Below are 21,766 nucleotides of genomic sequence, written 5' to 3'. Positions count from 1 at the left end.
ATTGCTCCCCTTGTACTTGTTGAAAGCCTCTCTTTTCCTTCTCATCGTATCCTGATATCTCTGGTCTTTAAATCTGGTTGCTGAATTATCTCTTTCACATCATTTTCTGTTAGAGTGCCCAATTTATTTTTTCCCATTAAGGGGCAATTTAGCGTGGCCAGTCCACCTAACCTGCACATCTTTGGGTTGTGGGGGCAAAATCCACGCAAACACGAGGAGAATGTGCAGACTCCACACGGACAATGATCCAGAGCCAGGATCAAACTGGGACCTTGGCGCCGTAAGACAACAGTGCTAACCACTGTGCTGCCATGCTTTGTGTTTATTCTTCCTTGAATTCTTATGAACAATACCTTGGTCTCTGTTCTCTTAATTTCAGTCGTCTGAAGGCATTCTTTCTGTCCCAATTCACTGGTTACCTGGACAAGAACTGGCTCTTTATGAAGCATGCCTCTTTGCAGCTCCCATCCTGTACAGCCTTTCTTCTGGCAGAGTTGAGAGATATTCACTCAACTACGCACAAATTAAACTGAAACTAAGAAGAAAAGAAAGTGGCCATGTTGCTAAGGAACAACTTCTATTTACTCTTCACACCATAACCTCCTCTGAGCAAGATAGAGACACAGTTGGAACTGTACTAACCCCCACACATAGGAGCACCTTTGTCTAGCATGAATCTAACTGTAGGTTTTATCTTTCCTTCCACAGAAACATGAAATTAAACCCACTTAACTATACCTTATTTTTAATGTTTACCAATACAAATTTAAATCCCTTAAAATTACCTTTATTTTCCGAACACAAGCTTGTCCTTGAAGCATCAGTGCACATTTTGGACTTCAAAGAAAATACCAAATGAAACACTTGTAGAGTTTCTGCTGTGGGACTGGTGGTTTCTATCACAGAAGTTAGAACAAAGTTTTGAGGCTATGATGGAGATAATGATACTGAGAATTTGAAAATAGCATCCCATTTGCTGTTAGGTCACACCTGGATGACAGTAACATTTTTAAGGTACGGGAAGCAGCAGTTCCAGCAGATGGGTATGATCTATCATTTTGGCAGCTGGGATTGGATTGGATTTGTTTTGTTTATTGTCACGTGTACGTGAAAAGTATTTTTCTGTGAGCAGCTCAATAGATCATTAAAGTACATGAAATGAAAAGGAAATAAAAGAAAATACATAATAGGGCAACACAAGGTACACAATGTAACTACATAACACCGGCATCAGATGAAGCATACAGGCTGTAGCGTTAATGAGGTCAGTCAATAAGAGGGTCATTTAGGAGTCTGGTAACAGCGGGGACGAAGCTGTTTGTGTGTGTTCCCAGACTTCTGTATCTCCTGCCCAATGGAAGAAGTTGGAAGAGTGAGTAAGCTGGGTGGGAGTGGTCTTTGATTATGCTGCCCGCTTTCTCCAGATGAAGATAATGGATGGGAGGCAGGTTCGTGTGAAGGACTGGGCTGTGTTTGCGACTGTGAAGTTTCTTCCGGTCTTGGGCCGAGCAGTTGCCATACCAGGCTGTGATGCAGCCCGATAGGATGCTTTCTATGGTGCATCTGTAAAAGTTGGGAAGAGTTAATGTGGACATGCCGAATTTCCTGAGGAAATATACACACTGTTGTGCTTTCTTGATGGTAGCATCGATGTGGGTGGACCAGGACAGATTGTGGGTGATGTGCACCTCTAGGAATTTGAAACAGCTAACCAGCTCCACCTCGGCCCGTTGATGCTGACAGGGGTGTGTACAGTACTTTGCTTCTTGAAGTCAATGACCAGCTCTTTAGTTTTGCTGGCATTGAGGGAGAGATTGTTATCGCTGCACCACTCCACTAGGTTCTCTATCTCCCTCCTGTATTCGGACTCGTCGTTATTCGAGATCCGGCCCACTATGGTCGAATTGTCAGCAAACTTGTAGATGGAGTTGGAACCAAATTTTGCCACGCAGTCGTGTGTGTACAGGGAGCAGAGTAGGGGGCTAAGTACGCAGCCTTGCGGGGCCCCGGTATTGAGGACTATTGTGGAGGAGGTGTTGTTCATTCTTACTGATTGTGGTCTGTGAGTCAGAAAGTCGAGAATCCAGTTGCAGAGTGGGGAGCCAAGTCCTAGGTTTTGGAGCTTTGATACGAGCTTGGCTGGGATTATGGTGTTGAAGGCGGAGCTGTAGTCAATAAATAGGAGTCTGATGTAGGAGGCCTTGTCGTCGAGATGCTCTAGGGATGAGTGTAGGGCCAGGGAAATGCCAGGGGGCATTAGATGCCCAATTCTAAACCCACAGTGAGTCTGGAGGGACAGAAAAGAATCTAGCTTTATGGAGGAAGCAGAAGATGTTCCAGTCAAGAAAAATTGTGCAAATGATAGAAGTGTTGTAAAGAAACCAGCACTCTTTCAGACATTTTTTTTTTTTTTTTATAAATTTAGATTACCCAATTATTTTTTCCAATTAAGGGGCAATTTAGCGTGGCCAATCCACCTACTCTGCACATTTTTGGGTTGTGGGGGTGAAACCCACGCAGACAACGGGAGAATGTGCAAACTCCACACAGTGACCCAGAGCCGGGATCGAACCTGGGACCTCAGCGCCGTGAGGCGGTTGCGCTAACCACTAGGCCACCGTGCTGCCCTCAGCAGCACTCTTTCAGACATGAGACTGCATTTCAAATCCAATTGTTGGAAGTTGAACCGTAAACTGGCGACAATAATAAGAAGGCTTAAGGAGTCTTTAGGAAAGGCTGTACTTTAAAAGAAAATGGATGTTAAAACACTGGTGCAAAGGGCAGCAAGGTGGCCTAGTGGTTAGCACAACCGCCTCACGGCGCTGAGGTCCCAGGTTCGATCCCGGCTCTGGGTCACTGTCCGTGTGGAGTTTGCACGTTCTCCCCGTGTCTGCGTGGGTTTCGCCCCCACAACCCAAAAATGTGCAGAGTAGGTGGATTGGCCACGCTAAATTGCCCCTTAATTGGAAAAAATAATTGGCTAATCTAAATTTTAAAAAAAAACACTGGTGCAAGTGACAGAGACTACAGAAAGTTACACCAGAAAGTAAAACTTGTGAAAAATCCAGTATTTACAGGAGTTGATAGAAATGAAAAACGATTGATATGGAGATGGCGGAGTTGGACTGGAGTGAGCACAGTAAGATGTCTTACAGCGCCAGGTTAAAGTCCAACAGTTTTTTTGAATCACTAGCTTTCAGAGCACTGCTCCTTCCTCACGCAAATGAAGAGGTGGGTTCCAGAAACATTCACATATATATATATATATATATAGAGAGAGACATAGTCAAAGATGCAATATGACACTTTGAATGCGAGCCTTTGCAGGTAATTAAGTCTACAGGTCCAGACGGAGCAACTGGAGAGAGGGGTAATCACAGGTTAAAGAGGTGTGAATTGTCACAAGCCAGGACAGTTGGTAGGATTTTGCAAACCCAGGCCAGATGGTGGGGGGTGGATGTAATGCGACATGAATCCAAGGTCCTGGTTGAGGCTCACTCATGTGCGGAATTTGGCTATAAGTTTCTGCTCAGCGATTCTGCGTTGTCGCGCGTCCTGAAGGCCGCCTTGGAGAACGCTTACCCGAAGATCAGAGGCTGAATGCCCTTGACTGCTGAAGTGTTCCCCGACTGGAAGGGAACATTCCTGCCTGGTGATTGTCGCGCGATGTCCATTCATCTGTTGTCGCAGCGTCTGCATGATCTCGCCAATGTACTACGCTTCAGGACATCCTTTCCTGCAGCGTATGAGGTAGACAACATTGGTCGAGTTGCAGAGATTGCCATGGCAGGGTTGTGTGGTGTTGTGGTGGCTGTTCTGAAGGCTGGGTAGTTTGCTGCAAACAATGGTTTGTTTGAGGTTGCATGGTTGTTTGAAGGCAAGTAGTGGAGGTGTGGGGATGACCTTGGCAAAATGTTCATCTTCATCGATGACGTGTTGAAGGCTGCGAAGATGTCGTAGTTTCTCCGCTCCGGGGAAGTACTGAATGATTAAGAGTACTCTGTCGATTGTGTCCCGTGCTTATATTTTCTTGAGGAGGTCGGTGCATTTTTTTGCTGTGGCACGTTGGAACTGTTGATCAATGAGTCAAGCCCCATATCCAATTCGTACGAGGGCATCTTACAGCATCTGTAGATGTCTCCAATGTCCGTGCTCCCCCCACACTGAAACCTCCTTTCAAAATCCTTCGGATTTGTTTGAAGGGCAGCACAGTAGCTAGCAACATTGATTCACAGCTCCAGGGTCCCAGGTTCAATTCCCAGCTTGGGTCACTGTCTGTGAGGAGTCTGCACGTTCTCCCCATGTCTGCATCGGTTTCGTCTCAAGTCCCGAAAGACGTTCTGATTTCTCCCTCTCTGTACCCGAACAGGCGCCAGAGTGTGGGGACTAGTGGCTTTTCACAGTAACTTCATTGCAGTGTTAATGTAAGCCTACTTGTGACAATAAAGATTAATATTATGATGAAATTTTTCCAGGGCCTCAGTCCACCAACCTGTTTTTTCATTCTTTCATGGTATGTGAGAGTCACTGGCGGGGGCAACATTTCTGGTGCATTTTTAAATGCAACTGAACTGAGTGGCTGAGAGCATTTAAGTCGTCACATTGCAGTGCATCTGAAGTCACATGTAGGCCAGACCAGATAAGGATTTCCTAAAATGGCAAATGACCTCCTACAAAGAACGGTGGCAAAGTGGCCAAAATTAGGTAACAGATTCACAAAAAGCTGCAGCCCAGACTTTGCAAAATGAACACAGGAAAAAGGCCATTGAAAGGCCATCCCGGCGGATCTTGATTGTATAGGATCGATCAGGGTGATCAAGCCCTGATCGATGGATTGGATGTCTTCCTGGGACCGCCCAAAAGGGCACAAAAATGCCAGGGATAAAAGGTGCTGCGCAGCCACCACTCGCTCTCTCGACTGCAGCTTTCGCCAGCCAACAACAGTGAACCCTTCACCAGCCAAGAGGAAAACCATCCACGCCATCGACAGAGGGATCACACAGACGGCCAACAACATTCTTCTAGAACTACCAGACGACGGATCTCAGATAAGACCATATCTGTCGTTCCGGTTGCGGCTATGCGGAGCTAAGCCGCACGTTCGGCAGCTCCTGCTATTTAGGGACTTTTGGGCCGTTTCGAGGGCCCCAAACGGCGCTGTTTCTACGCATCGCGGTGGGGGAAGGTGCCAGGAAGAACTTGTCCCACACTATATGGTGCTCACCCGGAGTGGGAAGAAGAAAAAGGCTACAGTAACTCCCCCAAAAAAACGGGGGAAGAAAAACAAAACGGCGGCCGGCACTCCTGCTATTTAGGGACTTTTGGGCCGTTTTGAGGGCCCCAAACGGTGCTGTTTCTACGCATCCTTGTGGGGGAAGGTGCCTGGAAGAACTTGACCCACATTATATGGTGAAAAAGGCTGCAGTAACGCCCCCAAAAAAACAGGAGAAGAAAAACAAAATGGCGGCTGGCGCTCCCACTATTTAAGGACTTTTGGGCCGTTGTGAGGGCCCCAAATCGTGCTGTTGCTACGTATCCCGGTGGGGGAAGGTGCCTGGAAGAACTTGCCCCACACTATATGGTGAAAAAGGCTGCAGTAACTCCCCCAAAAAAACGGGGGAAGAGAAACAAAATGGCGGCCGGCGCAACACCAGAGGACTGGTGGAAGTGGGCGCAGGAGCAACAGGCCTCGCTGCTACGTTGTTTTGCTGAGCTGAAGGCTGAGCTGCTGGACTCCATGAATGCAACTACTACCAAGCTGCTTGGGACCCAGGCGGCCCAGGAGGAGTCTATTCGGGAGTTGCAGCGGCAGGCCGCTGAAAGGGAGGAGGAGGCCGTGGTCCTCGTTGGGAAAGTGGAGTTGCACGAGGCACTTCATAAAAAGTGGCAGGACCACTTGGAGGAGCTGGACGTTCGCACGAGGCGAAAGAATCTGAGGGTCCTGGGCCTGGCGGAGGGGTCGGATCTCCCGGCGTATGTGACCACGATGTTGAGCTCGTTGATGGGAGTGGGGTCCTTCCATTTGCCCCTGGAGCTCGAGGGAGCGCACAGAGTGATGGCAAAGAGGCCCAAGGCAGGTGAGCCCCCGAGGGTGGTGCTGGTGCGGTTCCACCGATTCAGTGACCGGGAGTGTGTGCTGCGCTGGGCCAAGAAAGAGAGGAGCAGTAAATGGGAGAATTTGGTAGTGAGGATCTACCAGGACTGGAGTGCGGAAGTGGCTAAGCGGCGGGCCGGGTTCAACCGGATGAAGGCGGTGCTTCATGCTAAGCAGGTCAGGTTTGGAATGCTGCAGCCTGCGCGTCTGTGGGTGACATACAAGGACCGGCACCATTACTTCGAGTCCCCGGAGGAGGCGTGGGCCTTTGTACAGGCGGAGAAGCTGGACTCGAACTAGGGCCTGGGGCCATACTTTGGCCGGCGTTGTTTCCGCTGTGGCTGTTTTGTTCCAACTGTTTCAACTTCGACATGTGTGTTATGTATGCTGGTTTTCTGTTTGCTCTGGTTACGGGTGGGTTTGTTTGTTGGGCATGGTTGTGGGTTAGGTGGGGAGTGTTGGGGGTTTGTGTTCTATATGTTCCCTTCTGTACGGGGCTTTGGATTGAGGGGAAACTGGGTTTTGGGGAACTGCGTCTGAAGGGTGGGGTGTGGCAGTGTGAAAGCGCGGGCTTTCCTCTGGTTTCCCACGCTGCGGGGCAGGGGGGGTGGAGCTTGCGGTGGGGGCGGGGTCTCTACGGGTCTTTTTTCCCGCGCTGCAGCAATGCCAAGGAGGTGTGGCAAGAGGGGGATGACCCCAAGCCGGGAGGGGATAGGTTTTGGCGTGAGCTGCCGGGGTCAGCAGAAGTCAGCTGACTCACGGAAGTACCATGGAAGGTGCATCGCGGCTAGGAGGGGTCCTAGCCTGGGGGGGGGGGGGGGGGGGGGGAAGAGATACCGGGTTGCTGCTGGAACGACTAGGAAGGAGTCGATGGGGGCCGGGGGGGGGGGAAAGAGGAGAGGCGCTATCGCCATGGGGAACGGGTGTGCTGGCCTGGGGCGAACATCTGCCAAGCTATGGCTAGTCGGCGGGGGAGGGGGGCGGGTTGCCCTCTGATCCGGCTGATTACCTGGAACGTGAGGGGGCTGAACGGGCCGGTTAAGAGAACCAGGGTGTTCTCCCATCTAAGGGGGTTGAAGGCGGACGTGGCTATGCTCCAGGAGACCCACCTGAAGGTGGCGGACCAGGTCCGTCTGAGGAAGGGGTGGGTGGGGCAGGTTTATCATTCAGGATTGGACGCGAAGAACTGGGGGGTGGCGATTCTAGTAGGGAAGAGGGTGGCGTTTGAGGTGGCTGAGGTGGTGTCGGACAAGGAGGGCAGATATATCATGGTGAGGGGTAGGCTGCAGGGAGAGAAGGTGGTGCTGGTGAACATATATGCCCCGAATTGGGATGATGCTGGCTTCATGAGGCGATTGTTGGGCCGCATCCCGGACCTGGAGGCAGGGGGCCTGATCATGGGGGGAGATTTTAACACAGTGCTGGATCCCACACTGGAACGGTCCAGTTCAAGGACGGGTAGGAGACCGGCGGCGGCCAAAGTGCTGAGGGGATACATGGACCAGATGGGAGGGGTGGATCCCTGGAGGTTTGGGAGACCGAGAGCGCGGGAGTATTCCTTTTTCTCTCACGTCCATAGGGTTTATTCCCGGATAGACTTTTTTGTCCTGAGCAGGGGATTGATCCCGAGGGTGCAGGATGCAGAGTATTCGGCCATAGCGATTTCGGACCATGCCCCGCACTGGGTTGATCTCGAGATGGGGAGGCACGGGACCAGCGCCCGCTCTGGCGCCTGGATGTGGGGATGCTGGCGGAGGAGGAGGTGTGTAAGAGGGTTCGGAGAAGCATTGAGGGGTATCTGGATACCAATGATACGGGGGAGGTCCAGGTGGGGATGGTCTGGGAGGCTCTGAAAGCAGTGATCCGGGGGGAGCTGATCTCCATCCGTGCCCACAGGGAAAGGAGGGAGAGGGAGAGACTGGTGGGAGAGCTTCTGGAGGTGGACAGGAGATATGCGGAGGCACCGGAGGAAGGGTTGCTGGGAGAACGGCGCAGGTTGCAGGCCAATTTTGACTTGTTGACCACCAGAAAGGCGGAGACACAGTGGAGGAGGGCGCAGGGCGCGGTATATGAGTATGGAGAGAAGGCGAGCAGGATGTTGGCGCATCAGCTCCGTAGGCGAGATGCGGCTAGGGAAATTGGGGAAGTGAAGGATGGGGGTGGAAATGTAGTGCAGAAGGGGACAGAAGTAAACGGGGTCTTTAGGGACTTTTACGAGGGATTGTACCGGTCGGAACCTCCGAGGGGGAGTGAGGGGATGGAGAGCTTCATGAACAGGCTATGTTTCCCAAGGGTTCAAGAGGGGCTGGGGGTGCCGATAGAGTTGGAGGAGCTAGTCAGGGGGATCGGGCAAATGCAGTCAGGTAAGGCCCCGGAGCCGGACGGGTTCCCGGCAGAATTTTACAAAAAATATGCGGACCTGGTGGGTCCCCTGCTGGTGCGAACTTTCAATGAGGCGTGGGGGGGGGGGGGGGCACTGATCTCTTTGATCCTAAAACAGGATAAGGACCCCTTGCAGTGCGGATCATATAGGCCTATCTCGCTCCTTAACGTTGACGCTAAGTTGCTGGCGAAGATCCTGGCTACCAGGATAGAGGATTGTGTGCCAGAGGTAATTCATGAAGATCAGACAGGATTTGTCAAGGGGCGGCAGCTCAACACGAATGTGCGGAGACTGCTCAATGTTATCATGATGCCGGCAGTGGAGGGGGAGGCGGAGATAGTGGTGGCGCTGGACGCAGAGAAAGCGGTTGATAGAGTTGAGTGGGGGTACCTGTGGGAGGTGCTGGAGAGGTTTGGATTTGGGGAGGGATTCATCAAATGGGTGAGGCTGCTTTACGCAGCGCCGATGGCGAGTGTAGTCACAAATGGAAGGAGATCGGAGTATTTTAGGCTTTATCGTGGGACCAGGCAGGGTCCCACTGGCGATTGCACTGGCGATTGAACCGCTGGCCATGGCGTTGAGGGAGTCAGGGAAATGGAGGGGTCTGGTGCGGGGTGGGGAGGAGCACCGGGTATTGCTGTATGCGGACGATCTGCTGTTATATGTGGCGGACCCAGAGGGGGGGAATGCTGGGGGTGATGGAGCTGTTAGCGGAATTTGGGGGCTTCTCGGGCTATAAGCTGAACTTAGGAAAGAGCGAGGTATTTGTAGTGCACCCGGGAGATCAGGAGGAGGGAATTGGGAGGCTCCCCTTCAGGAGGGCAGTGAAGAGTTTCAGGTACCTGGGGGTGCAGGTGGCCAGGAGTTGGGGGGCTCTTCATAAGCTTAACTTCACCAGACTAGTGGAACAGATGGATTTAAACGGTGGGACATGGTGCCGCTATCGCTGGCGGGCAGAGTGCAATCCGTCAAAATGACGGTTCTCCCGAGGTTCTTGTTCCTCTTCCAGTGCTTGCCCATCTTTATCCCTAGGGCCTTTTTTTAAAAGGGTGACCAGCAGCATCGTGGGATTTGTTTGGGCGCATGGCACCCCGAGGGTGAAGAGGGTCTTCTTGGACAGGAGTAGAGATGGGGGGGGGGGGCTGGCGTTGCCCAACCTCTCGGGGTACTACTATGGTGCGTAAGTGGGTGATGGAGGGGGCAGCATGGAAACGGATGGAGAGAGCATGCTGTGGGGATACAAGCCTGGGGGCCCTGGTAACGGCGCCGTGGCCGCTCCCTCCCACGAGGTATACCACGAGTCCGGTGGTGGCGGCTACCCTCAAGATGTGGGGGCAGTGGAGGTGACATAGGGGAGAAGTGGGGAGCTCGATGGAGGCTCCGTTAAGGGGGAACCATAGGTTCGTCCCGGGGAACATGGATGGGGGATTTCGGGGATGGTATAGAGCGGGCATTAGACAGCTGAGGGACCTGTTTATCGACGGAAGGTTTGCGAGCCTGGAGGAGTTGGAGGAGAAATTTGGGCTCCCGCCGGGAACATGGTTTAGATATCTGCAGGTAAAGGCATTTGCTAGACGGCAGGTGGAGGGATTCCCTGCGCTCCCCGCGAGGGGGGTGAGTGACAGGGGGCTCTCGGGGGTCTGGGTCGGGGAGGGGAAGATATCCGATATCTACAAGCTTATGCAGGAGGTGGAAGAGGCGTCAGTAGAGGAGCTGAAAACGAAGTGGGTGGGGGAACAGATCGAAGACGGGACATGGGCTGATGCCCTGGAGAGGGTAAATTCTTCCTCCTCATGTGCGCGGCTTAGCCTCATCCAATTCAAGGTGCTGCATAGGGCCCACATGACTGGGACGAGGATGAGTAGGTTCTTTGGGGGTGAAGATATGTGTGTCAGGTGCTCGGGGAGTCCAGCGAACCATGCCCATTGGTTCTGGGCATGCCCAGCATTGGAGGAGTTCTGGAAGGGGGTGGCGAGGACGGTGTCGAGGGTGGTGGGATCCAGGGTCAAGCCAGGATGGGGCCTCGCGATCTTTGGGGTTGGGGTAGAGCCGGGAGTGCAGGAGGCGAAAGAGGCCGGTGTGCTGGCCTTTGCGTCCCTAGTAGCCCGGCGAAGGATTTTCCTACAGTGGAAGGACGCGAGGCCCCCAAGCGTGGAGACCTGGATCAATGACATGGCGGGCTTCATTAAGCTTGAGAAGGTTAAATTCGCCCTGAGAGGATCGGTGCAAGGGTTCTTTAAACGGTGGCAACCTTTCCTCGACTTTCTGGCTCAACGATAGGGTACTGGGACAGTAGCAGCAGCAACGCGGGGGGGGTGGGGACGTTGATTATGTTTGCTTATTTTATTTAAATTTGATTTATTTAATTTTAATTTATGGTTAAGTTCTCTTGTTGGGGGGGGGGGGGGGGGGGGGGGGGGGAGTGTGATACATGTGATGTTACGGTATGGGGGGAATTGTGGGTGCTATGGGGCTGTTAGTTGCATATTACTGCTTGTTGCTATACTTGTTATATTTTTATATTTTCTGTAAAAAATTCCAATAAAAATTATTTTTTAAAAAAAAAGACCATATCTGTTGGTACTTGCCAATCACCTGGAAGTTAAGTTTCAGGTCTTGTGTGTATTTGTTTAAAGTTCAACTTGCATGTGTGTGCAATTGATTAATATTAACTACTGTGTGTATGTGAATTAAGTGTATTATTGTACCAAACAATTTGTGGTCATTTGTCCAGTGTATAAAGGTTAAAGACACACTGTGCTTTAGGCACAACAAATTAGATCCACATCAGCCTCCTGAGATCCCAAGCATCACCAGTGTTCAACCAACTGAATTCACTCCATGGGTTATTAACTGAAGATCCTGCAAAGGATATAACATTTCAGCAATTGTACTGAAGGTGTGTGTTCCGGATCAACTATACCTTAGTAAACTGTTCCAGTACAGCTACATCACCAACATCTTTCCAACAATGTGGAATATTTTCCACATACGTCCTGCCCACAAAGTAGCTGTACAAATCCTGCCAGGGCAATTACCGCCATGTCAGTCCACACTCAATCATCAATAAAACGATGGATGGGGTTATTGACACTGCAATCAAGTGGTACTCACTCAGCTATAATCTGCTCATTGATATTGTTTGGATCCTAACCTCATTACTTAGAAGCCAGGAGCAAGACTAGGCCATTTGGACCTTTTTTGAGCCTGTTCCACCTTTAATATGATCTTGGCTGATCTTCTAACTCAATGCTATATCCCCACTTTCTCCCCATACCCCTTGATGGCATTAAAATCTCAAAGATTATCTCTTTCTTAAATATATTCAGTGACTTAACCTCCACAGCTTCTGTGGCTGAGAATTCCCCAGGTTCACCACCCTCGAGTGAAAAACCATTCCTCATTTCAGTCCTAAATGATCTACTCCGTATCTTGCACTCCTTCTGTGGCACGCATATCCTTTCTCTAGGGAGACCAAAACTACATTCAATACTCCAGGTGTGGTCACACCAAGGCCCTGTTTCTGAAATCAAATCTTCTTGCAATGAAGGCCAGTATACCATTTGCCTTCCTCAATGCTTGCTGCACCTGCCTCTCCACTTTCATTGACTGGTGTATAAGGAAAACTAGATCTCTGTACGTCCACACCACATTTTCCAATATATCACCATTTAAATAACTCTTCCTTTCTGCTGTTCACACTATAAATTCACATTTAGCCACATTGTACTGCACCTGCCATGTGTTTACCCACTCACTCAACTTGTCTAAATCACCTTGAAGCCTCCCTTCATCCTCCTCACACTTCCGCCAGTTTTGAGTCATCAGCAAACTTGGAAACATTAGGTTCCTTCATCCAGGTCATTTATATGTATCGTGTACAGCTGGGGCCAAAGCACCGATCCCTGCGGTACCCCACTAGTCACTGCCTGCTACCCCACTGTTTCCGGTCTGTCAATCAATTCTCAATCCATGCCAATACATTATCTCCCATCCCATGTGCTTTAATTTTGCCCACTAACTATTGGGACATCATCAAAAGTTTTATGAAAATCCAAATACAACACATCCACTGGTTCTCCTTTATCTATTCAAATAGTTACATCCTCAAAAATCTCCAGTAGATTCGTTAAGCATGATTTATCTTTCATAAACCTTGGTCCAAACACGGACAAAAGAGCTCAACTCCAACGACATTGAGGCAGCATTTCACTAGCATCAAGGAACCCTAGTGAAAATCATACCTAGCACAGGATGATGTCGTCATTTTGGGAGGCCAATCATCTCCGTTCCAGGATATCACTGTTCCTCAGGGTGGTGTCCTAGGCTCAACCATCTTCAACTGCTTCATCAATGACCTTCTCTCCATCCGAAGTGACAATCTTCACTAATTGTACAATGTTCAGTGATGTTCGCAACTCCAGATACTGAAGCACCCTCTTTCCAAATGCAACAACATTCATGCTTTTGTTGATAAAAAGCAAGTAATATTTTCCATACAAGCACCAGGCAATTACCATCGCCAACAAGGGAGAATATCACCGTGACATTCAATGGCATTACCAATTGCTGAATTCACCCCATAAACATCCTGGGGTTACCAGTGACCAGAAAACAAACAGGACCAGCTATATAAATAATGATACAAGAATAGGTCAGAGGCTGGGAATTCTGCAGTTACATCATAGAATTTACAGTGCAGAAGGAGGCTATTCGGCCCTTCGAGTCTGCACCGGCTCTTGGAAAGAGCACCCTACCCAAGGTCAACACCTCCACCCTATCCCCATAACCCAGAAACCCCACCTGACACAAAGGGCAATTTAGGACACTAAGGGGCAATTTAGCATGGCCAATCCACCTAACCTGCACATCTTTGGACTGTGGGAGGAAACCGGAGCACCCGGAGGAAACCCACGCACACACGGGGAGGATGTGCAGACTCCGCACAGACAGTGACCCAAGCCGGAATCGAACCTGGGACCCTGGAGCTGTGAAGCAATTGTGCTAACCACAATGCTACCGTGCTGCCCCAACTTACAACTCCCGACTCCCCAAAGCTTGTCTACCTTCTCGAGACAGTCAGAAGTGTGATGGAATACATTCAAGCTCAACAACATTCGGGACAAAGCAGCCCACTTGATTAGCACCTCATCCACCACCGTAAAAATGAACTCCCTCCACCACCAATGCATGGTATACCATCTACAAGATTCACTGCAGCACCTTGTCAAGGCTACTTCAACAGAACCTTCCAAACCTTTTGACTATGGCAGCACGTGCATGGGAACACCACCACCTGTACCACTACATTTCCACTCCTATGAGGGCCATAGACAGGGTGGATAGTCAGAGACTTTTTCCCAGGGTAGAGGGGTCAAAGGTTTAAGGTGCGAGGGGCAAGGTTTAGAGGAGATGTACGAGGCAAGATTTTTTACACAGACGGTAGTGGGTGTCTGAAACTCTGCCGGAGGTGGTGGTGGAAGCAGGGACGAGTGTGACATTTCAGGGCCACCTTGACAAATACATGAATAGGATGGGAATAGAGGGATACGGACCCCGGAAGCGCAGAAGATTTTAGTTTAGACGGGCAGCATGGTCGGCGCAGGATTGGAGGGCCTAAGGGCTTGTTCCTGTGCTGTACTTTTCTTTCTTATTCACTGTCGCCTGGGTAAGTCCTGGAACTCCCTAACAGCACGGAAGTGTACCTACACCATATGAACGGCAGCTGTTCAAGAAAGCAGTTCACCACCACCTTCTCATGGTCAATTAGGGATAGGCAATAAATGGTGATCCAGCCGACGATACTCTTATCCTGTGAACAAAAATGTAAAATGTCTTTCAGATATCTCACCATTTACTTTGAAAGGCTTTGAGTTTTATTTTGGTCTGTAGTGTACAAGGCACCAATGGACAATACTGTCAATGCATGATTAAAATCCACTTTAGAGGAAGGAATTTCTTTGGCAGTGACATTATTTATGCCTGTAGTTGCTTCTCAAAATATTGTTGTAGAATAATTTCCACTTCCTTCTCAGAGTAATCCTTCACTTGGAGGTTGGTTCCATTTTCCGCCCCTCGGATCATTGCGGAGAGAACTGAGAGAAACAAATGGTTTCAGTTTCTGTAACTGTTTTTAACACATGACTGGAATTACATATGCTCATGGTGTTTCCACCAATATTACTAATTACCTTAAGGTGATCACACATTGATGAATTTCTGTTCCCCACATAACTCACACCCAGTACTTTAGTCATAAGTCAAAAGTGTTTGCATCTTAAAGAGCATCTCAGACAACCTCACACTTGTGCTCAGACAGGCAACTGGATAGTGGCCGGGGCAAAAACTTTAGCCAATTTGTCAGGGATGTTAAAAGTCAATGGAGGTAACTATACTCATATGACAAGATCTCCAGGACATTCTTGATCCGTACAGTTTAGCAACTCACTGCTTAAACCTGCTAGGCCATTGTAGAAGCATCACTAAACATTTTTATTAAGGAATGGCAAAACAATCAATGTCTTGCCTGGGATAACTTGAATGCCACTTTAGTGATGGGTCTGTGCCTGTGTTTCATCAATGCCATGCGTTTGTGCTTTCAATGAAGCCATCATGACAATGCACCTGCCCAGGAAAACTAAATCCAGAGACCAATAGTTCTATTAAATAACTGAACCTCCATCTTAGGACATGGGAGATGAACATAGAACATACAGTGCAGAAGGAGGCCATTCGGACCATCGAGTCTGCAACGACCCACTTAAACCCTCACTTCCACCCTATCCCTGTAACCCAATAACCCCTCCTAACCTTTTTGGTCACGAAGGGCAATTTAGCATGGCTAATCCACCTAACCTGCACGTTTCTGGACTGTGGGAGGAAACCCACAGACAAGGGGAAAATGTGCAGCCTCCGCACAGACAGTGACCCAGTGAGGAATCGAACCTGGGACCCTGGCACTGTGAAGCCACAGTGCTATCCACTTGTGCTACTGTGCTGCCCAAATGATACTGGGAAAGCTTCATTTATTGTCCATCTCTAGATGTCTGAATAGCGATGGGTCTTTTACTTTTAAAACTGAACAGCTTCCAGATTAATTTAGAGAGGATTACATCACATACATTTAAAAAAATTATTTCACAGGATGTGGCATCACTAGCCAAGTCTGGAGTGTGGCTTGAACCCACAACCTTCTATCTCAGCCAAGTCTGACACCGACTCAATCAACTATCCTTTCTGAAAGATAGTCATTTGGTATTTGGGTTTTCCAAGTTTTGATATTACCCTAGAATGGTGTACAAGATGGAGAACAGCATTCTGTAAAAAGAGCAGGAACAGCACAGAATCCAGCTCAAAGACTTAAACAGACACAGGACACAAAGGCCCAAGCTGTCTTCCGAGCACACAGATTACTTTCTTCATAAAACCATTATGCTTTTTGTTCAACATTTAAAGATTGATAGTTATGCGAGTAACAATCTTAAACATGTCACTTTCCAAGACTTACTGAAGCAAATCAGACGAACATTGGTGTTCATGTTTCTGATTGACATGAAGTCAATGCTTCGTCAGAGCCATGGAGGACTTTCATTTCAGTTCAGGAGACACGAGCAACAAAGACAAATGGACAATCACTGCTCACATGCCTCATTGGCAATTTGAGAGCAGCATTAGTTTTGGCATTTATAAAATTTCATATACATTTTATTTTTGCAGATTGGTATTTTCAGTTTTTTTTTTATATAAAGTGTACAATTCTGCTTATCCTTGTGGCCTCTCTGTCCGCTCCACCATCTTGGCCCTGTGCTCCTTCACGGGCCGCCGCCATATAAATTTGTGGAAAATGGATGTCTGCTCTTCCAGCTTCCAGAGCAAATGAAGCAGCTGTGCGTGCTCAGCCCTGTGCTCCACCCTGTGCTCCACGTGCTAAGAGCAGTGCATGGAGCAGCGCTCGCTCAACCCTGTGCTCCACGTGCTTGAGCTGTGCAGAGCAGCACCAACTCAATCCCCACATTCCACATGCTAGAGCGGTGCACAGAGCAGCACCAACTCAGTCCCCACAATCCACATGTTAGAGTGGTCCACGGAGCGGAGCCTACTCAGTCCTCATGTTCCACATGCTAGAGCGGTGCACGGAGCAGCACCCACTCAGTCCCCACATTCCACATGCTAGAGCGGTCCACGGAGCGGAACCTACTCAGTCCTCATGTTCCACATGCTAGACCGGTGCATGGAGGAGCACCAACTCAGTCATGTTCCACATGCTAGAGCGGTGCATGGAGGAGCACCCACTCAGTCATGTTCCACATGCTAGAGTGGTGCACAGAGCAGCACCAACTAAGTCCCCACATTCCACATGCTAGAGCGGTCCACGGAGCGGAACCTACTCAGTCCTCATGTTCCACATGCTAGACCGGTGCACGGAGCAGCACCCACTCAGTCCTCATGTTCCACATGCTAGAGCAGTGCACGGAGCAGCACTCACTCAGTTTCCATGTTCCACGTGTTACGAGCGGTGCATGGAGCAGCACCCACTCAGTCTCCATGCTTCACGTGCTGCAGCGGTGCATGTTCTCATGTGAGTAAGATTTTGTAAGAGAAGGGAAATCTTGGGGTGTGAAAAATGAAACCAAGTTTATAGTAGAAGTCCTTATAGGCTATCATGTTAATTTGTGGACCATTTTCTGTTCAATTACTATGTGTATATTATTGTTAAATACAGTGAGATCTTGTGGTACTTGGTTAATGTTGCCTTGTTGGTTATTTGCTGGAATTTGCTTCTCTTTAAATATTAACAGTTCCCATTAATATCGTAACAATGGAATGACAGCGGTTCAAGTAAATGAATCACCACCACCTTCTCAAGCACATCACGTGGCTTGGCAATAAATGCTGGCCTTGAAAAAGCTGTAATCTTGTGTTGATGAATTTTGGGCAGTTTGAGTGCATGAGCTACTTTTATGTAATTCTCTGTTCCAAGTAGTGCAGTTCTTGTGAGAAAGTTGCTTCAGGTAAGATTATAAAACAGATCAAATTGTGGCTCAGTGAGCCAACTGATCATTTTAAACAGAGCTGGCATTTCTCTCCATGTTGAGGAAGATGAAGAGCTTTCTACGCACTTACTCATGTTGTAAATACTCACAGTGTTTTGATGATGTTCTGAACAGACACAAAATCTTCTTGTTCATGTGCATAGCCCTTCCAATTTCATAACCAACACCTAAGGAAGGTTGGGTGACTTCTGCCACTATTACTGCCGAGGAGAAAAACATTTCATTACAAAGACGAATGCAGAACTCTGCCTAAAATAAAGACCAATAACACAGAAGTTAATAAATAACAATCCCTCTTTTAGCGAACACTAAAACATGCAGAATAAAATTACAGGTCCCCCGTCCTTGTATAGGTCAAGTTATCTTATCTCAGCTGCAACTGATGATCTTCTCATTCTCCAGGGATCTGTATTGAAGCTGATGATTTGGATGAAGGATTAGAGAGCTGTAAGCTGAGGTTTCCAGGTGACACCATGTTAGAAGTTAGGGAGCAGCAAGTTACACAAATACATCGACAGGTTCAGTGGCTGGAGCTTAATGTCGGGAAATGCAAGGACATTGTTAGGAGGGTCTCTGCCTCCACCACCCTTTCAGGCAGCGAATTTTAAACTCCTACTACCCTCTGGGTAAAAAAATATTACTCATCCCCTCTAAACCTCCTGCCCCTTACCTTCAATCTATGCTCCCTAGTTATTGACCCATCCACCAAGGGGAAAAGTTTCTCCCCATCTACTCCCCTCATAATTCTATCCATCTCAGTCATGTCCCTCTTCAGTCTCCTCTGCTCCAAGGAAAACAACCCTAGTCTACCCAATCCCTCTTCATAACTAATAATGTGGATTCCAGAACTGCACACAGTACTCGAGCTGTGGCCTAACCAACGTTTTATACAATTCCAGCAGGACCTCTGGATAAAAGCAAATTACTGCAGATGCTGGAATCTGAAACCAAAATGAAAATGCTGGAAAATCTCAGCAGGTCTGGCAGCATCTGTAGGGACATAACCTCCCTGCTCTTAAATTCTTTCCCCCGGCTAATAAACATAGAACTGTACAGCACAGAACAGGCCCTTCGGCCCTCGATGTTGTGCCGAGCAATGATCACCCTACTCAAACCCACGTATCCACCCTATACCCATAACCCAACAACCCCCCATTCCCGTAACCCAACAACCCCCCCCTTAACCTTACTTTTTAGGACACTACGGGCAATTTAGCATGGCCAATCCACCTAACCCGCACATCTTTGGACTGTGGGAGGAAACCGGAGCACCCGGAGGAAACCCACGCACACACGGGGAGGACGTGCAGACTCCGCACAGACAGTGACCCAGCCGGGAATCGAACCTGGGATCCTGGAGCTGTGAAGCATTTATGCTAACCACCATGCTACCGTGCTGCCCTGTATACCAGGGCAAGTATACCATATGCCAAGGCAAGTATACCATATAACAAGGCAAGTATACCATATGCCTTTCTTAACCACTGTATCCACATTTACTGCTACCTTAAGGGACTGGTGTACACTCATTTCTTGGTCCCTCTGATCCTCGGTGCTTAGCAGGGTCCTGTCATTTATCATGCATTCCCTTTTCTTATTTGTCCTGCCCAAGTGCATCACCTCATCCTTATCGGAACTGAATTCCATTTGTCACTGATCAGGCCGTTTATATCCTCCTATTTACCACCCTAACAATTTTTAAATCATCCGCGAACTTATTACATTCATGTCTAAATCATTTATAAAAAAATACAAACATCAAGGGCCCCAATACTGATCCCTAAGGGACCCCATAGGACATAGGCTTCCAGAACACCCCTCGATTATCACCCTCTGCTTCTTGTCATTCAGCCATTCTGGATCCAATTTGCCAAATATCCTTGGATCCCTTGGCTCTTATCTTTGCTGTCAATCTCCCATGTGGGACCTTATCAAAAGCCTTGCTGAAGTCCAAGTATACTACGTCAAATACATTTCCCTCATCTAGAAACCTGGTCACCTCTTTGAAAAATTCAATCAAGTTGGTCAGATATGACCTCCCCTTACAAAACCATGCTGATTGTTCTTGATTAATCTCAGCCTCTCCAAATGCAGGTTAATTCTGTCTCTCAGAATGGTTTCCAATAGTTTCCTCACCACCGAGGTTAGACTGACCTGTAGTTTCCTGGTTTATCCCTTCCACCCTTCTTGAATAATGGCACCACATTGGCAATTCTCCAGTCCTCCAGCACCTCTCCAGTGGCCAGAGAAATTGAAAATTATTGCCAGCTCCCCTGCTATTTCCTCCCTTGCCTCACTCAACAGCCTGGGATACATTTCATCTGGCCCTGGAGATTTGTCTACTTTTAAGCCTGCTAGACCACTCAGAACCTCCCCTCTGCCTATGTTAATCTCTTTAATTTGTTTTCAGTCCTTCTCCCTACGCCATGTTTCAATGAGATCACATATCTTTCTTCTGAGTGCCAAAGAATAAAGGCCAAATCTACTCAATGCTGCCTCATAGGACATCCCCCTCATCCAGGACCAGTCTGACGAACCGTTCTTGTGCTCTCTCCAGAGCAAGTAAATCTTTCCTCAGGCAAGGAGGTCAAAACTACACATAATGCTCCAGGTGTGGCCTCAATTCCATTCCCTGGAATATCCACAGCCTAGATTATCCCAAGAAGGGGAACATAGGACAGAGAATAGGGAGGAGGCGAGTCAGCCCTTCGAGCCTGCTCCACCATCCAATATCATGACTGATCTGGTTGTAGTGTCAGCTCCACTAATTTCTGGGGCAGAGAATTCCAGATAACAACCCTTTGAGAGAAAAAGCGGCATGACATTCTTATACGTACAAACTAAACTCACCATCAGCCTCCTCCAGCCACTTCAAATCCCGATCATGGATATATTTATCTTCACCCTTTGCTCCATCCTCACCTGCGATTTACCAGATACAGAATGAACACCAACTTTAAATCAACGATAATGAATAGACAGAGACTGATGTCATTCTGAGACTAATATTGCTCCAGGAAAAAACAAACTGAAAATGTTTATGCTCCTTTCCAAACAATAACAGCCTCAAGCTGCCTCACATCCCTTCACTATTGTTGGCACTATTCCTCCTCAGTCACGTAAAGCACTACTCCTGCCCCCACAGAACCTTAAAAATGTTACCGCAACAAAGGGGGCATTCGGCCCATCTTGTCCATACCGACATAAAGACACCCAGGTCCCCTTAGAATCAAAGAAAAGTTACTGCACAGAAGGCCAGATAAGATGCTTTCTATGGTGCATCTGTAAAAGTTGGTAAGAGTGAATGTGGACATGCCTAATTTCCTTAGTATCGTGAGGAAGTATAGGCCCTGTTGTGTTTTCTTGGTGGTAGCGTCGACATGGGTGGACCAGAACAGATTTTTGGTGATGCGCACACAGAGGAATTTGAAGCTGCTAACCATCTCCAGACAGGGGTGTGTACGATACTTTTCTTCCTGAAGTCAATGACCAGCTCTTTAATTTTGCTGACATTGAGGGAGAGATTATCGTTATTACACCACTCCACTAGGTTTTCTATCTCCCTCCTGTATTCTGATGCATTGTTGTTTGAGATCAGACCCACGTCGGTCATCAGCAAACTTATAGATGGAAATGGAGGCAAATTTTGCCACGCAGTTGTGCGTGTTTAGGAAGTAAAGTAGGGGGCTAAATACGCAGCCTTCCGGGGCCCCGGTATTGAGGACTATCGTGAAGGCAGTGTTGTTGTTTATCCTTACTGATTGTGGTCTATGGGTCAGAGAGTCAAGGAACCTTGGAACAAAGAAGCCTGAGGGGTGCAGGAAGCTGGGTTAGAAAGGGCACCTGGGTGTCCTCAGGCTGCCATGGACAAGATGAGTTGAATGTGACTTCCTTTGATTCTAAGGGCACCTGGGTGTCTTTATGTCGGTATGGACAAGATGGGCCGAATGCCCCCTTTGTTGCGGTAGCATTTCTAAGGCTCTGTGGGGGCAGGAGGCGATTGGCGGGGGGGGGCAAGAGAAAGAGTAGACGATCATGGAGGAGAGGGGACCTGGGGGGGGGGGGGGAAGAGACTGGAGGCGACGGACAGAGGGGGTGGGGAAGAGGAGGCGACTGGGGGGGGGGGGGGGGGGGGGGGGGGGGAAGAGGAGGCGACTGGGGGGGGGAAGAGGAGCCGACTGGGGGGGGGAAGAGGAGCCGACTGGGGGGGGGGAAGAGGAGCCGACTGGGGGGGGG

The 21,766-nt window shown here is 48.8% G+C and overlaps 2 protein-coding genes across 2 annotated transcripts in view; one reads left to right on the top strand and one right to left on the bottom strand.

Moving 5' to 3' along the window:
* Positions 1-14,330: 14,330 nt before the first annotated feature.
* LOC119966925 (2'-deoxynucleoside 5'-phosphate N-hydrolase 1-like) lies at positions 14,331-21,143 on the bottom strand. Its single transcript, XM_038798883.1, has 4 exons — positions 21,131-21,143; positions 20,381-20,452; positions 17,620-17,730; positions 14,331-14,572 (listed from the first exon to the last, which is right to left on the bottom strand). The coding sequence occupies exons 1-4, from the start codon at positions 21,141-21,143 to the stop codon at positions 14,454-14,456; spliced, it is 315 nt and encodes a 104-aa protein (XP_038654811.1). The 3' UTR covers positions 14,331-14,453.
* A 14-nt stretch (positions 21,144-21,157) lies between these two features.
* The window catches only part of LOC119966924 (MAD2L1 binding protein), a 32,520-nt gene continuing 31,911 nt past the window's right edge, over positions 21,158-21,766 (top strand). Inside the window, exon 1 of the mRNA XM_038798882.1 lies at positions 21,158-21,204. Within this exon, the coding sequence (XP_038654810.1) occupies positions 21,158-21,204 (47 nt within the window). The remainder of the gene's footprint in view (positions 21,205-21,766) is intronic.

Source organism: Scyliorhinus canicula, chromosome 6 (assembly GCF_902713615.1).
Source record: "Scyliorhinus canicula chromosome 6, sScyCan1.1, whole genome shotgun sequence".
NCBI lineage: Eukaryota > Metazoa > Chordata > Chondrichthyes > Carcharhiniformes > Scyliorhinidae > Scyliorhinus > Scyliorhinus canicula.
Note: the sequence above shows the minus strand (reverse complement) of the source record. Positions and strands in the feature narration are given on the sequence as shown.

What these genes read in the sequence shown, in the direction of transcription:
- LOC119966925 (XM_038798883.1), bottom strand. An exon ending in GTGGCTGGAGGAGGCTGATG is followed by an intron (nt 17,731 to 20,380) that starts GTGAGTTTAGTT and finishes TCTCCTCGGCAG; the next exon opens with TAATAGTGGCAGAAGTCACC. An exon ending in CAGAACATCATCAAAACACT is followed by an intron (nt 14,573 to 17,619) that starts GTGAGTATTTAC and finishes TGTTTCTCTCAG; the next exon opens with TTCTCTCCGCAATGATCCGA.